This window comes from Podarcis bocagei (genome assembly GCF_964188305.1).
Source record: "Podarcis bocagei genome assembly, chromosome: 12".
NCBI lineage: Eukaryota > Metazoa > Chordata > Lepidosauria > Squamata > Lacertidae > Podarcis > Podarcis bocagei.
This window is the reverse complement of record NC_138137.1, coordinates 43035944-43058905: the sequence shown is the minus strand read 5'-3', so window position 1 is coordinate 43058905 and position 22962 is coordinate 43035944. Positions and strand designations below refer to the sequence as shown.

Sequence of the window (22962 nt, the reverse complement as noted above, 5' to 3'; positions counted from 1 at the left end):
CCATTTGACCCTTCGCTCACAAATTACAAGGCAAGGAAAGATTAATAGGAGCCTTCAAGAAAGACTGACACATTCTAGCTAAGCAGGTAGTGATATAATCTCATGAATTATTGGTCAAGATGTTTTCTCCACAGTGAACCATTTAGTGTGGTCGCCTTTTGCACATTATTAAGTAATTTATTGTCATTCGCCAGTTTGAAAGCTTGAAATTGGAAGAGAGAGAGAGAGAGAGAGAGAGAGAGAGAGAGAGAGAGAGATGTTTAAGAATGCTCTGTATTTATACAGGAAGACTAAAAACCTCTATTTTATCCAGTTCAGGTCAGATCAATATTGCATTAACTCAGTAGGCAAAGTCTTACATGTTGTGTAAGAAAATTCAATACCCCTTTATATCATAGTCTGCAAAGCTTTCGGCTGCTGTATTTACACAGCTAGATGACGAGCCCACAGCCATGATATCTAGTGGCAGTATTCAGACAAATAAAATTTAAAATTACCATGTATGTGTCTTAAAGAAAGTATGAACCCATGAGTCACGCTGAATCTTAAAAGTGTGAAACTGCTTTGAAACAAGTTCCCTTCTGTTTGCTATTTCAAAGGAAGCATCCTTGCAGGAAATGGGGTGGGGGTGAAGAGGGTGGCTCAGAATAAGTACCAGGGTATGGAATTATAGTGGCTTCGTTTCTCCTCCTCATTAAGGTCAATGGCTGCAGTGATCAAAGGGCCTAATGGAAAAGGAGCAAAGTCACAGATGTTTGCCCATTGGACAGAAGGAGGGAAAACAATGAGAGGAAAAGGCCAGATGCTGACTAGTCAGATTCAAGATAAAACACACAAAACCCCAAGATAAAACACACAAAACCCCACAAAATCTCTTCGTGGGAGATTAAAAAAGCAGAAGAGACTTCCATGGCTCCATCAAAAGTTGCCAGACACTTGCAGTGCCTTGGGGTGGTGCATGTTAAGCTGCCATACACCTCCCTAAATTACAAAGCAGCCTCCCTTCCTTTCTTTTCCAAACCTTTCTGTTACGTATGGGCATCATACGAAAAACATCATAGGTCCTAGTAAACTTAATTAAAAAGTAAACAAAAACAACATGCAAAATGAGTGCAGAGGCTATCAGTGTAAGTTCTGGACATGCCTTTTATTTCTGGGCCATCACAGACCACTGTAACAGCAGCAGTAGTCTGCCTTGGTGCCATAGCTCAGTACTTAGAAACTGCTGTGCACACGTGTGGGCATTGCCAAATTTTAAACAGACTATTAAGTCTGTTTGAATCACTCATGGTTAAACTGTTGGCTCTGTCTTGCTATTCATCTTTTTCCTCATCGCTTCTTCACATACACTAACATCCACTAAGTGGGATGCGGGTGCCGCTGTAGTCTAAACCACTGAGCCTCTTGAGCTTGCCGATCAGAAGGTCGGTGGTTTGAATCCCCACCACAGGGTGAGCTCCCGTTGCTCAGGCCCAGCTCCTGCCAACCTAACAGTTCGAAAGCATGCCAAAAAGTGCAAGTAGATAAATAGGTACCACTCCGGTGGGAAGGTAAACAGGGTTTCCGTGCGCTGCTCTGGTTTCGGTGTTCTGTTGCACCAGAATCGGCTTAGTCATGCTCGCCACATGACCCGGAAAAACTGTCTGTGGACAAACGCTGGCTCCCTCGGCCTGTAAAGCGAGATGAACGCCACAACCTGAGTCGTCTGCGACTGGACTTAACTGTCAGGAGTCCTTTACCTTTTCTTTTTTTTTAACAGCCACTAAATCTATTGCCTTTTCTATGTCCTAGCAGTTTTCTTATGGGGATTTCCCCTCTTCTGCTGTGAGGACACGCAGCAGTTACTTGTGATCTCACCTTATTGCAGGGAGAGTTTCGTAACCATACCTACATACCCTGGAGGAGTTTCTGTCTTGCAGTTAAAGAGTTACCATTAGTACGCAACAGAGAGGAATGACATACAGTATAGTAGCTTTATGCAAACTGGTACCCTCCAGATATTTTGGATTGCAATTCCCATCAGGTCTGGCAAGCACGGCCAAGGATCATACATGATGGGAGTTGCATCAGTAGAGTACCAGGCTAGAAAACGTGGCATAGAATAATGGTGTCTGTGCACCATACATTTAAAGCACACGAATCCTGGGAACAATTGTTTGTTAAGGGTACTGAGAACTATACATCTTTGAGCAGGAGACTGCAGTTCACAGTATTCTCTGGGGCAAGCCATGTGTTTTGAATATGTTGTGTGTTTAAATGCTGGCCACCCACTGTTTTCAGTGGTATTTGAAATTTGCAGGGAGCCCATGGAATTGAGAGAAAAGGGTAAGCAGAAACACTTTGGCTGAAGGAGGTGAGGCAGGGAGAGAAGGGTGGATGTGAGGGGACTATGAAAAGCTGAGGTAGGACTTGGGGACTTATGGGGAAAGCTACTGCAGGAAAAGAGGCAATGAGTGCTGATTTTGTTCTTGCGAGCAGAGAAGCAAATGCATGGGAAGGAACAGAATCTGTGCTTTTTGGCTCTCAGCCATATGGAAATTGTGGTAAGAGGCTCTTAGGCTTAGGAAGTTCAGCCAATCTGGTTATAGATTATTATTTTTTTTACTAGCAAAAGATTTGTTGTTCTTAAACTTCCAGAGGTGATTTCACTGGCATATATCTTTGGTGAATGCCTCTGAGGGATATTACCATAATGGAAAGGAAATATTTCATACTCAAAGTGAATTATTTTCTTGGTGGCACAGGCCATAATATGAGCAGAGGGGGAATGTTTCAAGCTGGAAGCTGTTGAAAGCACAAATAGGAATGGACAGTGCAAGGGAAGGAGGGAGCCATTGATTACTGGGCAATTGTAATCACTTAGGCATTTCTCTGAATTTACTGAACAATCCATGACAGCTTGCCCTGTGAACATACTAATGAATGAGCATAGATGCTCAAGTATACCATATCCTGCAGAGGCACAGCCAGCAATTCACGGTTGTAAACACAAGCAGAATAACAAAAGGGCAACCTCTTGAAACCAGAATGTATGCAACATACCAGTGTGATAAACCGGCATCAAGGTGTCACCTAGACACACCAAAGCAAACAAGGAGGTTGCATACCATATAAAGATATCACATCATTATATATAAGCACTGATGAGTGACATGGGAAATGACAGTGTGCAACTTTTTAATTTGCCATGTCACTAATTAGTGTTTATATTGAAGCTGTGGTGCTACTTTACCATATGCATGCAACTATAATGTTCTGATGTTGCTTTACTGCAAGGTTATGTTCAATGCATTCTTGTGATCCAATTTAAGAGGTTGCCCTTCTGTTCAGTCTGTGTTTATGTCCTGTGTATGCCTGAGTTTCTGTTTGTTTCAGTGCGATTCACCTTTCCTTCCCATTGCCTTGTTCACTGAGTCTTGACTGTGTTCTCATTTCTCATGTACGGATGGTGAGCTTTATTTCACGGAACTAGTAGTGCAGGCTGGACCAGCTGGACCCCTTTGTTTTGTTGGCAAAGGTTCCTTTGTGCTTGTAACTGTGTGCCTTTTTACTAACAATTGTGATCATAATTCTCCCCCCCCCCCCATAAATGTATGTTGCCATTTCCCCCTGGGTTTTTGTACTGGAGTACAGGATGCTGTCTTATACTGAGTCAGGCCATTGAACCCTCTAGCTCAGTAATGCCTATGCTGATTGGAAGCAGCTCCCCAGGGTTTCTGACCGGGTTCTCTCCCAGTCCTACCTGGAGATGCTGGGGATTGAACTTGGGACCTTCTGCATGCAAAGCAGATGCTCCACCACTGAGCTATGTCCCTTCCCCCATACTGTTGGTTGGTGCCTTCTGTTTTAACCTTTAAATGCCTGCTGAAATCATTTCCAGATCCCCAAACTTATGCAGTCAATTAAGAGAATTTCCATAACAGCTGACGGTCAAGAATTTTTATGTGGCTTTTGTTTTACATAGGTATTCTTGTGCACCATTCTGATATATATTGCAGTCTGTAAATATTTTTTATAAATAAGTAAATACTGTAGGAGCAAGGGTTTGTGGTAGCATGGAACTATAATTTGTTTTGGTTAATAGCTGGTGTATCATTGTGGATATATTCGGCAACATGTTTTTGACGCAGTAACAGTGCATTAGTGATGGGCTGATATGGCTTTATTAGTTGTTTTGAGGTGCTTCCAAACATTCGTGGTATAAAATGTTACAGGATTTCAGCAGGAAGCTGCAGGGCATGCACTGATGGGAAATGAAGCAGTATGACACCCCCCAAAAAAAATGTTTGCATACCTTGCAACTGTCCCGTTTTAAGTGGGCCATCCCAGATTTACAGAAGCTGCCCCAGTGCTGGCTTCTAAAAGTACACTAGTGGTGGCTGCAGTGGCCGAGGAGGAAGGTGAAGGTACGAGGGAGGGAGGGAGCTGAGAGGGGGCAGGAGCAGGGCCAAAGTAAGATGGGGGCCGCAGCCTCCATTGAGGTCATGTCCCAATTTGCCACATTCCGGGGTTGGATGGTATGTTTCTGCAGGCACAAACAGTTTTGAATGTCCAAAAGCATCATGAGCAGAAATCATCATGAATGCACAATAACAACATCTGGAGGGGGGCAAGAGATGCCAAATTAAGGGCGTTTCCAATTTTCTGTGAGGCCTCTCTTCGGGTGTGCATAGAATGCCATCTTCTATTGTTGTGGAGACTTCACCGTTGTGCTCTTTTTTCCTTTCAGTTGGTCCTCACATAGGCCGATACTGTGGGCAAAACACACCAGGCCGTGTCCGCTCTTCAACCGGCATTCTTTCCATGGTTTTCTACACCGACAGCGCAATAGCAAAAGAAGGATTCTCTGCAAACTACACTGTCCTGCAGAACAGTGTGTCGGAAGGTCAGTGTTTATCCATCCTACAGAGCTGTGTGCTGAATACTGTCTGTCCTGTCTCCTCACCTGCTGGGTGCTGCATGAAATATTTAAAGAAGCCTTAGATAAATAAGAGCCCTTTGTGCATCTGTTTTTAAAGCAACCACCCAAGGGCAGGAGAAGACATTTCCGCTCAAATTTATTTGTCTAAAAAGTCGCAACGTTGTGGAGACATTCTCCCTTCCCTGTAGAAATGTAGAGGAGTAGATCTAAACAATAACATCCAGACGAAGAAGTCTAGAAGTATGTCCACAGCTGGATTGCATACGATTTTTTAAATAGAATTCTGCTCCTTATTACGTTATCCGAGTATCAGGAAAATCCTGGTTAAATGGTTGGAAGATGCAGAATGCTACTTGGATGACTACAACGTTGTGTGGATGGCGTTCATCCACTTTAAACTACCGCATATATACAGCCACAATATAAAATACCAATTTAATGTACACAACATTTTGTCTAACATTGCAGTCTGTGTTTTGCACCTCATTTCTGCAAAGGCAAGAACAGAGGTCTGAGGGTCAAAATCCATTGAAAGAAATGTTGATGTGACAGGGGGAGCTGCTCCAGCATCTGACAATCTGTCGACTATCCAGGGATGGTGAATTCCCACCCAGAGTTAGAGTGTCGTAGTGATTAGTGAGTTGGGCTAGGACTTGGGAAACCAGAGTTCAAATCCTGACTCAGCCATGAAGCTCATTTGGGCTGACCACTGTCTCTCAGGCTAAGCTACTTTGCAGAGTTATTGGAAAGATCAGCTGGAGAGAGGGTAGAACCACTGATGCCACATTGAGCTCCTTGAAGGAAAAGTGGGATATAAATGCAATTATAAATAACAAGTGTAGTAGTAAACTATGCAGGAGCTCTTGACTCTTGCCCAGCAGATCCAAGCTTTTAATACCTCATCTACAGAGCCTCTTGTATTGTCTTTGATCAAAACAATAGTTGACATCTGTACAAAATTCAACATTTCAGATGGAGATTCTACAGCATAGCAAAGTCTGACTTGCCTCTTAATAATGTCTCTTAAAAGCCAGTTGTAATTTTTCTGTTTGACTTCACAGAATTGTTTCCCTCAGGGAAAATGCTGATCGACTAGATCTCATTTTTGGTCATGGGTGTGTTTTTAAACCTTCAAATAGAATTAAAATTGTAGGGGATACAAGGTTAATCATACCCCTGTCACATCATGGCCGCTTTCTGATTTTTTAAACATTTTATTCCACATCTCTTGTTAACATTTAATGCATTTTTTTGGTCTGAATTTAATGCTCATCATACAGACAGGCCTGTTTTATATCCCACGTAAAGGGAGTATGTGAAGACTAGAGCAGCAGCTTTTAAAGCTGAAGTTTACTGTATATGTAAAATATGGAGGCAGCATGGTAGAGAGCTGGACTTTTGACAGGGAAGTCTGGTTCAAATCCATGCTTAAGCCACAAGCTTACTGGGTGCCCTTGGGCCAATCACCATATCTAACACTAATATGCCTCATTTGGTTGTTGTGAGGATTAAATGGAGAGCAGCATGTGTTCACCACCTTGAGTTTTTTGAAGGAAAGATGGGGTAATTTAGTCCATTATCCTCTCTCTCAGAATACTCACCCCTTTTTTCTTGCAATGGAAATTGCACATGCTGGGCTACCATGGTTATATACCTTGGTTATTTCAAAACTTGCCAACATTTCAGAAATTTTGTAATATTAGAGTGATTTATGACATAAGTCTGACATAAAGAACATGAAGAGCTTCCAGCAAAGGCCCTCCATGTCTTTGTATTCGTGTATTATTTTTGATATTTGTAGCCCTATATTTCTACAAACACACAACCAAGGAAGCTAGACACATAGAGTCAAGATGAGTAGTTCTTGCATCGGTTTGTGTCTTCCACTGTGTTTGAGTGCTTTCAAAAACTTGACCACAATTGTCAGTAGTAGAAGAACTGCTATGGCCTCATTTGATAAAGTCACAGGTCACAGTACTTGGGCATCCCCTTCAAAGCAGGAAAGGGTGAAATACGGAGATGTTAATTTCAGCGTTACTTTGCCATTGTCTTCATTGGGATATGGATTGCAGCCACTGCCTCTTGTCATAGCTATTTTGGATTTTGTGAACCTTATGTGCTACTGACAGCATTGTTATTTTCAGATTTCCAGTGTGCTGAACCTCTTGGTATGGAATCTGGTGAAATACATTCTGACCAAATCAGTGCCTCTTCCCAGTATAGCACCAACTGGTCTTCTGAAAGGTCCAGATTAAATTACCCTGAAAATGGGTGGACACCTGGAGAAGATTCCAACAGAGAATGGATACAGGTATGAAAGACAACCAACCCACATCTGTAAAAATTACAACTCTGGTGGGGTGTTTCAAAGAAAGCAGGAGAGGCAAAGTCATTTTAAAGGTAAATGCACCAGTGTATAGAGAAAAAAATTTCCTGCATAACACAGAGTCCTAGGCATGAATATTTCAACTCCCCCGTTAGATGTTTATTACAAATAGACTAGGTATGAGGTGGAGGGAGAGAAAGGAAAGGTCAAGAAGATGCATTCTTTCACTTCCTGCATGGTTTTTCCCCTCTTCATTTTTCTGGGCACAAATAACAGAGGTTTTGGTTTAGTCAGAAAAGTCAATATTAGTTTAACAAGCACTTAAAGTGAAATGGTCTGCTGAGCAGCCTGTGGTAGCTTTCACAAGAACAGTACTCAATAGCTGCTTGGTGCCATGAGGAAATGAGAGAGAATTTCACCTTGGAAGGTCTGTGTCTTTTGCAAAATTTAAAGTAAAAATGAGATAAGCCTATTGTTTTCTGTACATCAGAACATTAGACCCATAGGTAGACCACTAAGACAGTGTGGAACCAGGGGTGGTATTCAACTTTTACTGCAGAGTAGATCCATTAAAACTAATGAACATGACTAAGTTAGGACTATTAATTTCAGTGGCTCTACCCTGAGTAAAAAAGGGACGCAGGTGGCGCTGTGGGTTAAACCACAGAGCCTAGGACTTGCCGATCAGAAGGTTGGTGGTTCAAATCCCCATGACGGGGTGAGCTCCCATTGCTCAGTCCCTGCTCCTGCCAACCTAGCAGTTCAAAAGCACATCAAAGTGCAAGTAGATAAATAGGTACCGCTTTGGCGGGAAGGTAAATGACGTTTCCGTTCACTGCTCTGGTTTGCCAGAAGCGGCTTAGTCATGCTGGCCACATGACCCAGAAGGTCCACGACTGGACCTAATGGTCAGGGGTCCCTTTACCTTTACCCTGTGTAAAACTAAGTTGAATACCACCCTGAGTATAAGGCAAATACTGCAATTGCCTTTGTTAAGTGTAAAAAAGTTCTGAAATCAAGGAGTATGAAATCCTGAACACAGAATAGAAAATATAAGGGCCAAGGTGCAATAAATAAAATTAAGGCTATTTAAGTCTGCCTGTTGTGCAGTGATATTCCCCATTCCATTTGGCAGCATGGTACAGAAAACCAATCTATCTAATGGTTACATGTACATTGTGGTAAGCAATTGTCAGTATTCACCCACTGAACCATATGTCATATGTACCTTTTTAGAAAAATTAAAACATATTTTTACTCATATGCAGAGAATTCTGATTAAGATGCTGAGATGAAAGCCACATTTTGGCCCCAGTTCAGGACCATGTGTCAGGGTGTGAATTTTCTTAACTCTTTCCCCCATTCCTCTGCACCAAGGAGCAGGTTCTTTGTGGCATTGTAGAAAGCTGTATCTGAATATACTTATGACCCATCCTGGTTTTGAGAGTTGGTTTCTGATGCGGTACCATACAGCTGTTGTTATAAAATGAATGCAGAAATATTCATTCATATATTTTTGTTTCCCGCTGCCACATAGAATGGGAATTGGTGTTCTTATTTCTGCAGAGGGGAATAGAGGAAATGTTTACAAGATTTGGTGCCTCCTCTTCCTCTTCACCACCTTACCTCACTCCTACACCTTTGAAATAATTCGTTTTATGCTTGATCCATTTTGTTCAAGTGAGCAGTAAGCACTTCTCTACCTCAATAATTTTCTAGTACTGTTGTGTAACCAGACCTACCTATCATTTATGGCCACATTAAAATTATTTGTTAGAGAATTCAACCCAATGAATGCTGCTGGGTTGTTCAATTGTTATTTTTTGTTTTACAAAAGGGAGTTTGTTAAGAATTCAAAGACCCAGTTATCATAAATATCAGAACATTTCCCCCCTCTACTATTTAATTAGAATCTCCACTTTCCTCTTTAATTGTGGTCTAAATGCAGTTGATGACAGCAGGAGTCAGGAGAGAAATGTTCACATTTGTTAGATTAATAATGCAATATTGAAAGCTTCCAGTAGTTTAAATAACTGGGGCATTCTTTGGGCTTTTATTGTTTTCCATAGGAAATATCGAGCTGACATATAAGAATAATGCATCATTAACCATCAATAAGAGCGTTCGCATCAGTGTTTCCTCTGAGGTTTGCTGTCTGCAAGAAAGCTTAAAAACATGTTGAGTGGTAATCAGCCAGGGGAAGAAAGTCAGGGGAAATCTTTCATTCCTGATCCTTTGGTACACAATGGGACTCTCAGGTGTCCAGCTTATGAGGCCTCAGCACATCCTGAGCTGCTGAAAACCAGTTAATTGTAAATGATAAACTTAATCACACTTCACCGTAGCAAACAGAAATCAGTTGATTCTAACTCCCAAGGAATAAGTAGCAGGGAAATTAAGCAAACCTTGACTATAAATCAAACGACGTTGGCGTTAATTGCTGTCACTTATCTTCGCAGAAGTGTAGCAAACATAAAAATTGCATTCCATATTTTTATTCCCACTTCTTTTTAAAAGAAAACCCGCTTCCATATTCCCCGCTCCACAATTTAGTAAAAGAGAACCAGAAATCTAACTTGCAAGTTGTAATTTCTCCCTGTAGCTTGCTCTAAGCAAGCATTTAGATGAAGTCAAGAGGTTCACATGGCAGCAAAACAAACAAAACAAAACAAAACGATGGCAGCAGGAAAGTGAAAATAATTTTGAAAGTTAATCTCAAGGAAGAGAAGACTGGAGGTAGCAAATATGCAAAAAGTTCATTACAAAATGAATGGAAATGTATTTCAAGTGTGGCCTCATTACGAGGCTGAGCAAGTCCAGTACCTCCAGCAGCAGATTAAGGGAGTGTAATACTGAGTGGGGCTTACAAAAATCTGCAGTAAGTTCCTGAGGTCTCTTCTTGGAACTGCCAAAACCAGTAATGCTGTATCTTGGGTAATGCAAAATATAGTACCTGGATTAGAGTGCAATTGTGAGTGATGCAAATATACACAAGAGCATCAAAGTCCTGTAAATATTAGATGCTGTTCTTAAGGTGAGCTTGTATTTCCTTAACTGCCTTGGGAGTCCTCAGCTGCAACAACAACAGTGATCTATCTTCTGCCAGTACAGAATTATCTCACACTGGCATGTGCTAAGGATATTATTCACCTGTGCATGCACTAACTGCCTTAGATGTCAGAAATGGGCACTAGAGATGCGTATCTAGGAATCCCATTCATATCTGATAACTATATCCATGGTTGTCCAGGCAGCATTCTTCCAATGATAGCATAGTTGGTTGGATGGTTTCAGGTACAGTCAAAGGCAGCCCAGACTGCCTGTGATACTGGTGGTAACAGCAGCAGCAGAATCGCTTCTCGTGGGTGCAGAAATGAAACATAGACTTCTGGAAGCAACTAGGGAAGCGAAAAGTGGAAAGAGCAGAAAAACAGAGGCAGCTGGTTGTGTTCTAATCTCCTTAGCAAAAAAAAAACACCCAAAAACCACATATGCTTATTACCAGGAGGTTGCATTGATGCTTAAAGCAGGGCACTGAGGGAAGGGGCAGGATGTGGCGCATGGAGAGCATGTTTACTTGGCAGTAAGTGTACATTGACCTGAGTGCCCATATTGGCATGCCATGGGGGAATGAAAAAGAAGGCCCTGATCTCTTGGGATCTTCCTGTGTGTGGGTGGTGTACTGGCAGTATAGCAGACTGAATCCAGCATATGTTTCCCATCTTAACAGTGCCAAGAAGGGGAACTAAAGATATAGCATGTGTGAAGGGCCTACCAAAAATAAATCTTGTTTCTGTTACATCCAAAAGCCATAAGTAACCATGTTGGCCCATTTGCAGGGAGGACCTCCAAATTTCCTTTAGGGGCAAAGTGCAAAAGCAGTGTTATTTACTTCCTTAATGCAACAAATGCTGTTCTATTCTACTCCCTTGACCAATACCTGTTTGATTTTTTTAAAAAAAATCTTCTGCTTCTATTTCAATTCTTTTTTTATAGTGAAATAGCATTATTGATATTCCACCACACCACCCCCGCTCCACATCAATGCTTTAATTTAATCCAGAAAAAGGAACAGAAGTTGAAGTATATTTCCGAGCTCCCCTCATTAACATATCCTTTCATTGGGGGGGGGGGTAGTGTAGTATTTCCATTTCGGTAACCTAAACAACAAACATGTTAATAGCTATCAATTACCAGCAAAGTTTTAGCTCTCAAAACTAGTAAGAACGCCAACCCAAGGGTTCCACATCTGTTTTTAGTGAAATCTGTTCCTGTCTGTGGTATTTAAAATCTGAGGAACTCCTGTTATTGTGCAATTGGGAATCCTAAGGGAGTAAAATCTTAATCAAATCCATAACATGCAAGGGTTTTATGATTGCACTTTCAGTACATTCCTTTTAAACGGATGGCAGATTTCTGCCCTGGCAGCAGTAATTGCCTTTTTACAGAGTACATTCAACATCCACAGTTAGGACCAACAGTTACATTTAAGCAGCACACATGAAGTCATTGCGCTTAAATAACTTTTGTAGTATGGTTAAAAGCCCTTGAGTGAAACCTGTGTTTGTAAACACAATTAGCACCTTACATCTCTTGAGTTTTGGGTTGTCCTGTCTTGCCTCCTTTAGTAAATCCCAGCCAGGCGCCTTCTCTAACCCACAGTTGTTACTGCAAACAAGAAGGAAGAGAGTCTGAAAAAACATCGCCAGGACATTTACAGTGAGTTTATATAAGCAGGGAGATTTAACAAATTGTGAGACCTTGGGTGGTATGTCCAGCTAAGCCATACACAGAGTTGACCCATTGAAATTGATAGACTTGACTAACATAAGTACATTGATTTCAGTGGGCCTACTCTATAACTTAAAGCACATGATACAAAAAAGTATCATGGGAACTGTTGTTTATTAAAGGTGCTTCAAACTGTGAGGGGCAAACTAGAGTTCCCAGGATTCTTTGGAGGGATGTGCTTTAAATATATAGTTTGTGTATGTAGTCTGAGTTAGATGCAGGCAGTGCTGAACGGAACCCACTCAAGAGTACAGAAGACTTAGTTCTGTTGTCAAATTCTTATGGGTGTATGAAATCAGCATTGTTTTTTTATTGCTCCAAATAGAAATGTCCATTGCAATCACACAAATCACCACATCTTTCAGATTCGTACCCTGGGAATTGCCCTACAAGTAGAGAGTTTTGTTTACTTATATCCCACCCTTCAGATATAACCCCCCCCCAAGGCATCTTACATGGAGATAGCAAACATGTTGGGTATCAAGATACAGATCATTTTCATGTTATATTTTTTGTCAAATTTCACTTGAAAAAATTGTGACATCTGTTCAGAGCCACAGCTGGGAGCAACATCAGCATGAGGATATTATTATTTTTTAAATGTTGTTAATTTCAACATCCACGTAGGTCCGGACTGACTTACCCTCAGATGCCAAAAACTAATCCAATCCAAATAAATAGGTCTTCCAGTACTTCTAAAGGATGTCCAAGGTTTGGCACTGGCAAGTCTGCAGAGAAAGACCATTCCCCAACTCCGAGAAGCTTGGCCAGAAGACTATTTCACGTGCCTTTACTATCTACACTGAGTGCATGAGCGCCTGATTCAAGAAAAGGACTCTCTTGGACAAACTAAATGCAGCTTGGGAGATCCATGATATTTGAGGGAAGCACACAGGCGTTTGTAAGGTGTCTGTATGTTCCCTGCCCCGTCCCAAAGAAGCAAATTGTGGAAGGTGTGTTAGGTCAGGGAAGCAGAATGGTGAGAAGGGGTTGAACATCTTCACCGCAGTACCACTTCCCTGAACAGATACGTAGCTCAGTCAGTAGAACATGAGACTCTTAATCTCAAGGTCGTGGGTTCGAGCCCCACGTTGGGCAAAAAGATCTTTTACATTGCAGTGGGTTACTCGATGATTCTCGTGAGAGCCAGTGGTTAAGAGCAGTAGTCTCGTAATCTGCTGAACCGGGTTCGCGTCTCCGCTCCTCCACATGCAGCTGCTGGGTGACCTTGGGCTACTCACACTTCTCTGAAGTCTCTCAGCCTCACTCACCTCACAGAGTGTTTGTTGTGGGGGAGGAAAGGAAAGGAGAATGTTAGCCGCTTTGAGACTCCTTAAAGGGAGTGAAAGGCGGGATATCAAATCCAAACTCTTCTTCTTCTCTTCTTCATGGTCTCTTCCAGCTCTACAATTCTATGATCCTCACCCCAGTGCCACTTCCCTAAAGAGGTGTATGCAACTGCTTTGTAATGGTATTGGGTTCCTTTGAGAGTAAGGGCAAGGCTTAAAGCTAATAAATACATAATTGAGCTTTAAAAACAAACAACTGAGGTCACACACATCATGTATCGTTAAGCCCCTGGCTACTCTTAGGGGCATTAGAGGAGGCATCTGTGTTCGGGTGACTCACACCTGCCATCAGTCAGAAGGTGGACTGCTGCTTTATGAACTGTGAATATTAAAACGTCTACAGACAGTAGCCTTCTTAGCTATACTTCCACCAAAGGTCAAATAGCTGATTGGGAGACAGAAACTTCACAGTGCTTGGGAGGAACCTAATTTCCCTTTCTTTTGCGCCCCCCCCCCCCACTTTCAAGACTTGAAAGATATACCAAGACAAATAGGTTAGATAATATTAATTCCTCCAACAGTCTGCATTGATTAAAACATCAAAAATGCTGTGCATTTCTCCCCCTTGTTCAAGAAAAAAAATATTGATTGCGTTTAAAGCATTTATTAGTATAGAATACTTCCTCTGAACGAAAGATGCCTCCAAATGGAGTCTCCTTCCTTTTCCCTTTCAGATGATTAAGCAATCCATATTCTTTTAATATTTATAACTTTGTGACTGCCGTGTGGAGAGGAACTGTTATAACACGGATGCAAAAGGGAAGTATTCCAGCAGCAGGCCTAAACATTATTGCAGTTCATCTTATGGCATCCCACATTAACATCTGTACAATATTCTGTCTTCATGCCAGGCATATACACATATTTTCATATGTGTGTGTGGCTGGTACACAGTGTGTGTGTATTTGAGAAAGTTTATTCCTCTTTCAGGCAGTTGCTTAGATTGGCTTTACTGGGGGGGGGGTGTCTAAATGCTTTGCATGAGAGTCTGGGGGTGCATAGGAAACCTGCAGTGTCTGGCTTTTTTTTCTTGCTTTCCCTCCCCCACTTCTTTTGAGCACGCACAGTACCCAAGTGTATCGTACAACAACTGCTTGTGATAAGATGAATCCTAGAAGCAGCTCTGCTTTCGACTCTTCCTTGGCTTTGAAAGGCTGCCTGAGAGCAGAAGTTCACAGTCGTCATTGTCAGGCTTACTCATCGTTAGGGAGTGCACTGACATGAAAGCCAGGTTACTGTCAATTCATTTCCTCCTCCCCTCTCTCCCCTTTTCACGAACACAAGTTATCTATTCAGCTCATGTCATTTCACATTTCATAACGCCACTCCAGAAAATTATAACAAGCAGCAATGGCTGTTCAGTTGAGAGGATAATATCACGAAGCTGGTTTTCCATATTTACTTTTTCAAGAGCAAAACAACAGATTATGGTACTTATTTCCAGGAAGGGGTCTTATTCCAGCTCAGAATTTATTGTCCATCCAGTTCAGTATTGTCAGCTCTGACTGGCAGTGCTACTCTTTGGGTTATCAGTCAGGGCTCTTTTCCTTGTTATCCAGTTCTTTTTAACTGAAGATGGCAGGGATCTAACCTGATAACTTCTGCATGCAAACCATGTTCTCTCTCCAATGTCCAGCACTGAGAGTCTAGAACGGGGGTAGGGAGGACACATTCATTCATGGACAACCTTCCAGGGTCCATACGCTGGTGGGCGGGGGGCAAATACAGAGAGTCAGAGGGCCACATTTGCCCTTGGCCCAGTGGGTCCCTAGCCCTGGTATAGAACGTGCAACCCAGTCCTCCAAAATACATTTACTCAGAAGCGAGTATCACTGAATCTTTGGTGTTTTTAGAAATTATTTTCAATAAACAAGCATTAAACAAGCAGATTTGGACATACTCCTGGGTCACCACAAAAGGTGTTATCATAAAGCCTCATTCATATTGGGTTTTTCAGTCAATCATTTTATTTGTATGCCTCCTTTTCAAATTTAAAACCATGCTCAAGGCAGCTTGCAACATATAAAAAAATTGCATAACTACAAATGTAACAAAAGTAGTCCTAAACAATAAACAAAATATCCAAAAGCACACAACCAAATTGAAGAGTTTCCACATACAGTGGTGCCCCGCAAGACGAATGCCTCGCAAGACGGAAAACCCGCTAGACGAAAGGGTTTTCTGCTTTGGAGGTGCTTCGCAAAACGAATTTCCTATGGGCTTGCTTCGCAAGACGAAAATGTCTTGCGAGTTCCTGCGGGGTTTTTTTCCTTCCCCCCCCCCTTTTTCCCAAGCCGCTAAGCCGCTTAACAGCTGATCCGCTAAGCCGCTTATCAGCTGATCCGCTAAGCCGCTAAACCGCTTATCAGCTGATCCGCTAAGCCGCTAATAGCGCTAATCCGCTAAGTCGCTAATGAGCTTGCTTCGCAAGACGAAAAAACCGCAAGACGAAGAGACTCGCGGAACGGATTCTTTTCGTCTTGCGAGGCACCACTGTAAATCATAACATAAAAAATAAACATGCAAAAAGATAACATCAACAGCTGCTCCCCAACAAAAATCCCTGAACAACGCTCAACCCAAGATTCTGTTCAGCAGCCTCAGCTTTTGTAGTTGGAGTCTGTCAGGGCACTGCCCTCCCAAGCTAGGTGGGAAAAGGCCTGCTAGGCAAGGAGCAGGTCTTCCAGGACTCACAGGCATGATTGTCCAGCAGGGCTCTTGTGTATTGAACAATAGTAGAAATTCAACAGGTGTAACTTTTTTCCCAACTTGGAGATAAAATGATAACTGTTCTGCAGCTCTTGAAGGTAGAGACTGCAGCCCTAGTTTCTACGTGTCAGAAGATCCGGGTGTTGGCAGCCTTGACAAGTTCAAGTGGTGAGCAATTAGTTTTTCAAGCACTGCTGGGGCCCAAAAGATAAAAGGGAGAAGAAACATTTGCAGTCTGAGAAGCTGTTCAAACTTGAGGAGGAACAGAAAAGTGATAGTGGGTCATTTGTAGGAGCAGAAGAGGGTGTGAAGACACTGCAGGGATCCAAGAAAGAGCTGGTAGCACAGCATCTGCTACTCTGCAGATTTAATTACACAGCATCTTGCCATCACTTTTAGGCTCAGTTACGTATCTTTGCCTGGACTAGTTTCCACATCTGCGCTAGGATATAAGCTGGAGCAATTAAGAGGCCATGACGGTCTTATTCAACTCGTTGTCCCTTTAAGTCTCTTCTTGCTGCCTGGTCATTCACTGCCTACATCCATGTGTTTTCCAGCCTTCCTTTATGCTTCCACTGAACTTTGCCCTCGTTACAACACTCTCTCATAGTGGTGGGGGGATTGCAGGTCAAAGGATCTTTGCTTCACTGAGTTAACTATCTGTCTTTCCAGAATCCGTGCATTCCATCGCCTGGGCTCACGCAACCCTGATTTTGTTTTTGTTGTCACCATCACTTCCTGCCATCACAGCAGAGCTTGTGCAAACCTGAAACTATTGTGTATTCCCTTGTTTTAAAATGCAGTCCTAAAAGGCCTTGCTCTAGCCTTTGCATCTGTCAATGAACAAATGTTTCATTCAGCAACAGCTTCTTCCTTTTTTCTTTTTTCTTTAGAGTCCACATAGATTAAACAAACTGAAGCCCCTCTTTTTTGTCTATGACCAGGCTACGTTTCAGACTGGATGTTTAAACTTAACAACTGAGAAGCAGCTGGTATCTATGCAGCCTGTTGTTTCTCTCCTGTGTGGCCTCCTGTGCTGAATCCACCAGATGACATTTATTCTTTGTGTCAAAGAGCTACTCTCAAGATGTGGAAGGGTTGCTTTGTTCAGTGGTAGAGCATCAGCCTTGCATGCAGAAGAGCCTGCGCTGGTCAGTGTAGACCCTACAAAGCTAGATGGCCCAAGGGTCTAATTTGGAATAAGGCAACTCCCAGTGGATTATACCCAGCATTGGTAATACTCAGAAGAGACCCATTGCAATGACTGGACATGATTGACTTAGATCCATTAATTCCAATGGGTATACTGTGAGTAAAAGTTAGTTGAACACAACCCTGTGTTCCTAAGATACACTTGGTTGCATTGTACATTGTAAAGTATGAGCTGGAAAACTGAAGAACTATAAGAAGCTGTCACTGAGATCGTATCTGTTCTGCCAGGATCACAGGCAATATCTGGCCAATCAGGGAGAAGTCACTAAAATGCTTTACCTTCTCTTGGTGATGCCAAAAATATTAGAATATTTTGGAATATATTAGAGTAGGTCTTCAGACAAATGTATGTAAGGGTAAGGGCCTTGCCACAATGATCCTATTCCCTCTTCATGTGTATTCCCTTGCATGAATTTTGTCCTCTGAAAAGGGTTTATATAATCCAAGACTGAAGGGTGCCTGTTGCCTGGCTCTATGTAGCTGCATCCAAGCTTATAAGGTGAATAACATGGAGCTGAAATTATTGTGACACCATTTGAGAAGGCAGTAATTCCTGCCTGCTTTCAATACTCATTTTTTGTACCTACAAGCTAGACTTGCCTGGAATGAGAGTGACCGCTGGAAGAGATGCAAAAACTGTTTCCAGGGGAAGGACTCAACGCAGAGACCGCAGGACACTTGTAGCTTGCTTCTGAGAATTTTTGAAGCTCTATAAGTGTGTCTTGTTTTGAAAGTGCAATTCAATAAGAAACTTCGCTGGTTTGAATGCTGTTCCACTAAATACTTGTCTGTGTTCCAAACTGCAGGATTAAGCTACGGTTTAAAATTAAATCTAAATCACAAAAAGTATTCCAAAATGTTAATTAAAAGTATTAAGTTTCTGAATAATTTATAGCTTAGCAAGGGTTTCTAAGGGATGAGGGGTATGGGAGAGCCCATTCACATCTATTTCTTTTGTTGACCCATTGATTGCGAAATGTCTTAGGTGTGCATTTGCAGGCTAATGTGATGCTAAAGCAAAGCTTTTGGCTTCAGAGAAGTAATATTTTACAATAAGCCGTGCTCCTTGTAGACAGAAAGCAATCTTTTTCGAAGGTGCCAGGAGTTAATCAGCCTCTGTCCCTGCCACAGAGAAGTTTCCAATTACATAAGAAGTTGATTGCTTTGGTTTGAAGCACACAGTCTTTTTTTCTCTCTCTCGTAGGAATGCATTGCGCCTTCATGTCCAGATTTTTTGGTGTTGCCAAGCAAGAGGTGAATTGGGAAAAGGGATATGTTCTCTGACTCCTCTGAAAATAATATACCTTGAAATCTATTTTGAAAAGTTGTGCAGATGGAGCATAGCTTACTGGCGTGCGTCTGAAAGCACATTTCTCCTTTGTTTGCATGGCCAGTAAAAACACGCTGTAAAGCACACTTAGCTGGTTTCAATGGGACGTATTGTATTCTGCACAACTTCTCAACCAATCGCTTTTTCAAAGGCTGCCTAACACTTAAAGAATACCACACAGAACTAAGGTATACTAGTGTCACTGTCCTCTCCCTGGACGGGAATAGCATTCCTCCCTGCACCTTACCCTGCACGCTGTTTTCACATTTAATTTTCATAGTTTCCATGCCGGAGCTGTTTGGTATGCTGAATTCTGGAAATGTCTCAAGCTTGAAATGCTAGTGTATGAACCTGCTGTACTGAGTCGCTTTTGTCTCCCCTTACCAGAGTACCGCTTGCCAATTTTTACAGCTACAGCAGATTTTTTTTACTATTCAAAAACAGAACCAGATGGAATGCCAGTTCAAAGAACATGTCAGAATTAAATATTTCTCTTTTAATTAGTTGCTTCTGATTTATGCGGGGAAAAATTAACATAAGAGTAGGAGAATGTGCCATGAATCCAGATGTGACGCAGCCCACACACGCATTATCTTTTCTCTGTCAAAAAGATAGATCTTTCTCCCCCCCCCACCTTAGTTTTTTGGATGGGGGGGTGACAAAGCTTGCAAGCATAGCCGTGACAAGTGTCAGAGGCCCTTTCTGCCTTCCCTCAGCAGTGCCAACAATTTTAAATTTTTAAAAAAGATAAAACAAAACATTTCATTTGAAAATAGCGCATCTTACTCCTTTTTTGCTGTTATCAGTCATTTCTGCAGCATGTTCTGGTACAGAGGTTGCTTCATAATTTCTACTTCTTTGGGCTTGTCAACAGCTCTATGAGGTAGGCCACTATGATTTCCATTTTTTTCAGAAGAGGGTCCCAAGGCTGAGAAGGAACAGCTCTACCAAAGAAACACTGCTTCCGACACACTTTCCCTTCTACAGAGGTTTCACCCCCATGACAAAATCATGTTGTGGAAGCTCTGATAAGCAAGCAATTTCCATGCAGCAAGGAAAAATGATATACACAGCAGCTGGCAGATTGGCACACGGCTAACAGCAAGAAAACCATGTGTGCCACATTTCATACATTACACAGCACGCATGCATCTTTTCTATCTTGATCATAATCTTCCTGTAAGGCAGGGTATGGAGTCTATTTTCTTACTCTTTCAGCTTTCCCTTGTGGGAAGTCAATTTTGCAGGGGTCACAGGCACAAGCGGGTGGGGCTAGAGGCAAAAGCAAGCAGAGCAATGGGTGACATTTGTATAGTAGGCTGCATTCCAGCCACATAAATATGTACATACATTGACAATCGGGACCGCCAGTAGGCTGGTGCAAATGGTACTGGTATACTGGGCCCAGAGCCAGCAAGGGCCCCAGACTCTTAGCTTACATTTTTTAAAAAATACCCCCTCATTTCCACCTGCTCTGAAAGGAAAGCTGAGAAGCAAAATGTGGAAGCCCACCCCCACCGCCTTCCCTCACGTTGGCTCTTTTAGTGCTATATCGGCAGTTTCTCTTAGAAACTGCCCAAGGTATGGTCTGAAGACATATGTGGCTACCAGCTTGCTGAGGATAAGCAGGTTTGGCTCTTGCCACTGACTGCCAGAAAGCACATGCATGCTGTCTTGGGTTCCATGACAGAAGAAAGGCGGAATATAAATGTAAGAAATCAGTATCCCTGGGGGCTCTTGTTTGCTTTCAGATATTGCTTTCTACTTTTTGCCTGAGAGGCTCTTTTATCCCTGGATACAATGGTACCTCGGGTTAAGACCTTAATTCGTTCCGGAGGTCCGTTCTTAACCTGAAACTGTTCTTATCCTGAGGTACCACTTTAGCTAATGGGGCCTCCCACTGCTGCCGCGCCTCCACCACGCGATTTCTGATCTCATCCTGAAGCAAAGTTCTTAACCCGAGGTACTATTGCCTTGGGTAAATGACATTTTCCGCTTTGTTCTCTGCCATATCATATCTCCCAGGGATGACACCTGTTGTCAGGTACCTGTCACTACAAAACCACTGTCTCTTTGTTGCCACTTTCTGTTTTGAGGGATGTCTTGTTAACATTTTGTTGGTAAGAGCCAGTGCTTTTTTGTGGTGGTACTCACCAGTATACCATACTGGCACACACCCGGGAGACGCTCAGTCACATGGGGAGATGTGGCATGAGCAAAGCCCGGCCCGGGTCCCACCCCACCCCCCACCCCCGAGCTGGCCAGAGAGCACAAGTCCCACTCCACGAGGTCTGTGAGAGTGGGTGGTTTTTCCCCTACCATACACTGCACTCTGCTGCTATCCATGTGCGCCCTGGTTGCCTCGCTGGGGGAGCTCACAGTGGGCAGGGCAGGGCCAGAAAAAAAAGCACTGGTAGACGTTGTTGTTCTTCAGCATTAACTTCCCTCTTCAGGGTCTTGAGGGGGTCTTTATATCTTTGGATAGTGGCACTCCAGGGTGCAAAACAGGTGCATGGTGGCATGTGAGCACCCTTGAATAGAACTCGTCGCTACATGGAAAAGGTGATACCTTGATGAGAAAAAATGCTAGCTGACCACAAGCAGGAGAAGAATTGTAATGGCCATCAGGATAATAATGTAACATAGTGGTTGATTAGACACAGACCAGCGCTTGCTATCGAAGGAAATGACACAATTCTCTAAAAACATTGACTTTTCAGCAAATAGGGGGTCAAATGACAGATTCAGCAGCTTTCCAAGTCACAAGACATGCTCACAAACAAAAAGCTTCCTGTTAATCAAACTCCAGCCCTTCATCTTCTGTTTTCTCAGGCAACAGAACAGACAGACCTACGAGGAGGGTGTTAAAAAAGGCTGGTAACAACAACCGCTCCCTTGCCACAGCAGTCTCAGCGGACTATGTTTTATTGTGCATGACAGATTTTCATTTCTGAAATGAGTCCTTTGCAGTTATGGGCTTAGTTATGTTTGTATGCTTATAGGAAGCAGCAAGATTCATTTCATGGCCTGTGCGCCGCACACAACTCTTTAACCAGCTGTTTTCATTCTGTTTGCTACTTGATTTACTACACAGTAGCTAAACATGCTACTTTGTTCTCCTGCTGAAATTATTGCAAATAAAATGTGAACACCAGACCTGCACAACTTAGTGACCCACCAAGCAGAGCACGCCCCACTGGACATGCAGTGTAGCCTGCCAGGTGATGGGTGATTCCTTGCCCCAACTTCCCAGTCCCTGCCAGGTAGAACGGGGGGAAGAGAGGGAGCTTACCGAGCCCCTTACATGGCTGATGGACTTTCTTTGGCCTGGTGAGAGTGCAGGCCTAGTTTATGCAGACCTTTCCAATGTCATTCTACTTGCAGTATTGAAGACAAAAGCTTAGCTACAAAGATATATTTTTACCAGATGCCAGGCATCACTGTGGAAAATGGAGGGACAATAGTTCTTTTGAATAAAGAGCTATCACCATTCAGTTTGTTTTCACTAGGCCCCAGTAGGAAGACTGATGGAAAAAGCAGGAGCAATTCCTTTGTCTTTCATTTCCATCTTTTACCCAGGAGCAGGGAATATGTGCTGCAGATGTTTGTTTTATTTCCAGTCCTGTGCACTGTTGGTAGTTTTAATACTTCTAGTACTAACTTGTGCTTGTAGTTCTCACTGTTATTGGTCCATTTATTTATTGTAAGTCCTAGCAGTACTTATTAGCGAAGGTCATTTTAAAGGTAACATACTCAAGGTTTCTTGAAACGTCGTGCTAAGTATCTGTAGGTTGGTGCTCACTTAAATTTAAAATCCGGTCCTATGGAAAAGAGAGAAAACATTCAAGAAAATAGACCTCTTAAACTTGGAAATGAAGAGTTAAGACATTTGAAGTTTGCTGGCACTTATAGTTACTAGTCCAGGTAATAGCCACAGAGGAATGCTAAATATTTTCTAAAACAGTATGGGAAAAATATGTATAAAAATATTACTATAAAATATAAATCAGAGACACAGCAAGGATGAAAATGCTTAAATAATGTTTTTTTGGGGGGAGGGGCTGGTGTATTTGATGTTCAGCTTCAGATGTACAGTCTTTCATCACCACATTCTTCCATTGTTCATCTTAATGCAGAACAGAAGTTCTTCCAACCAAAGTGTAGCATGGTGTGTAGAAAAGAGTCAGGGGGAAAGTTAAAAGGGCTCTAAGGGCAGAAAAGGAGGGAACAGCTGTCAAGTAATCATATTACTGTCACAACTGTAGATGGGCTCCCAGTGCCTGACAATGGCAGGGAGAAACCTGATCCGCCACATTTCCTTTCT

The 22962-nt window shown here is 42.4% G+C and overlaps 1 protein-coding gene across 3 annotated transcripts in view; it reads left to right on the top strand.

The window, feature by feature from the left end:
* Positions 1 to 22962, top strand: part of NRP1 (neuropilin 1) — a 136024-nt gene that overhangs the window by 72758 nt on the left and 40304 nt on the right. For all 3 annotated transcript variants that reach the window (XM_081163544.1, XM_081163543.1, XM_081163542.1), the window contains exons 5-6: positions 4730 to 4885; positions 7066 to 7232. In XM_081163544.1, coding sequence (XP_081019670.1) covers positions 4730 to 4885; positions 7066 to 7232 — 323 coding nt within the window. The remainder of the gene's footprint in view (positions 1 to 4729; positions 4886 to 7065; positions 7233 to 22962) is intronic.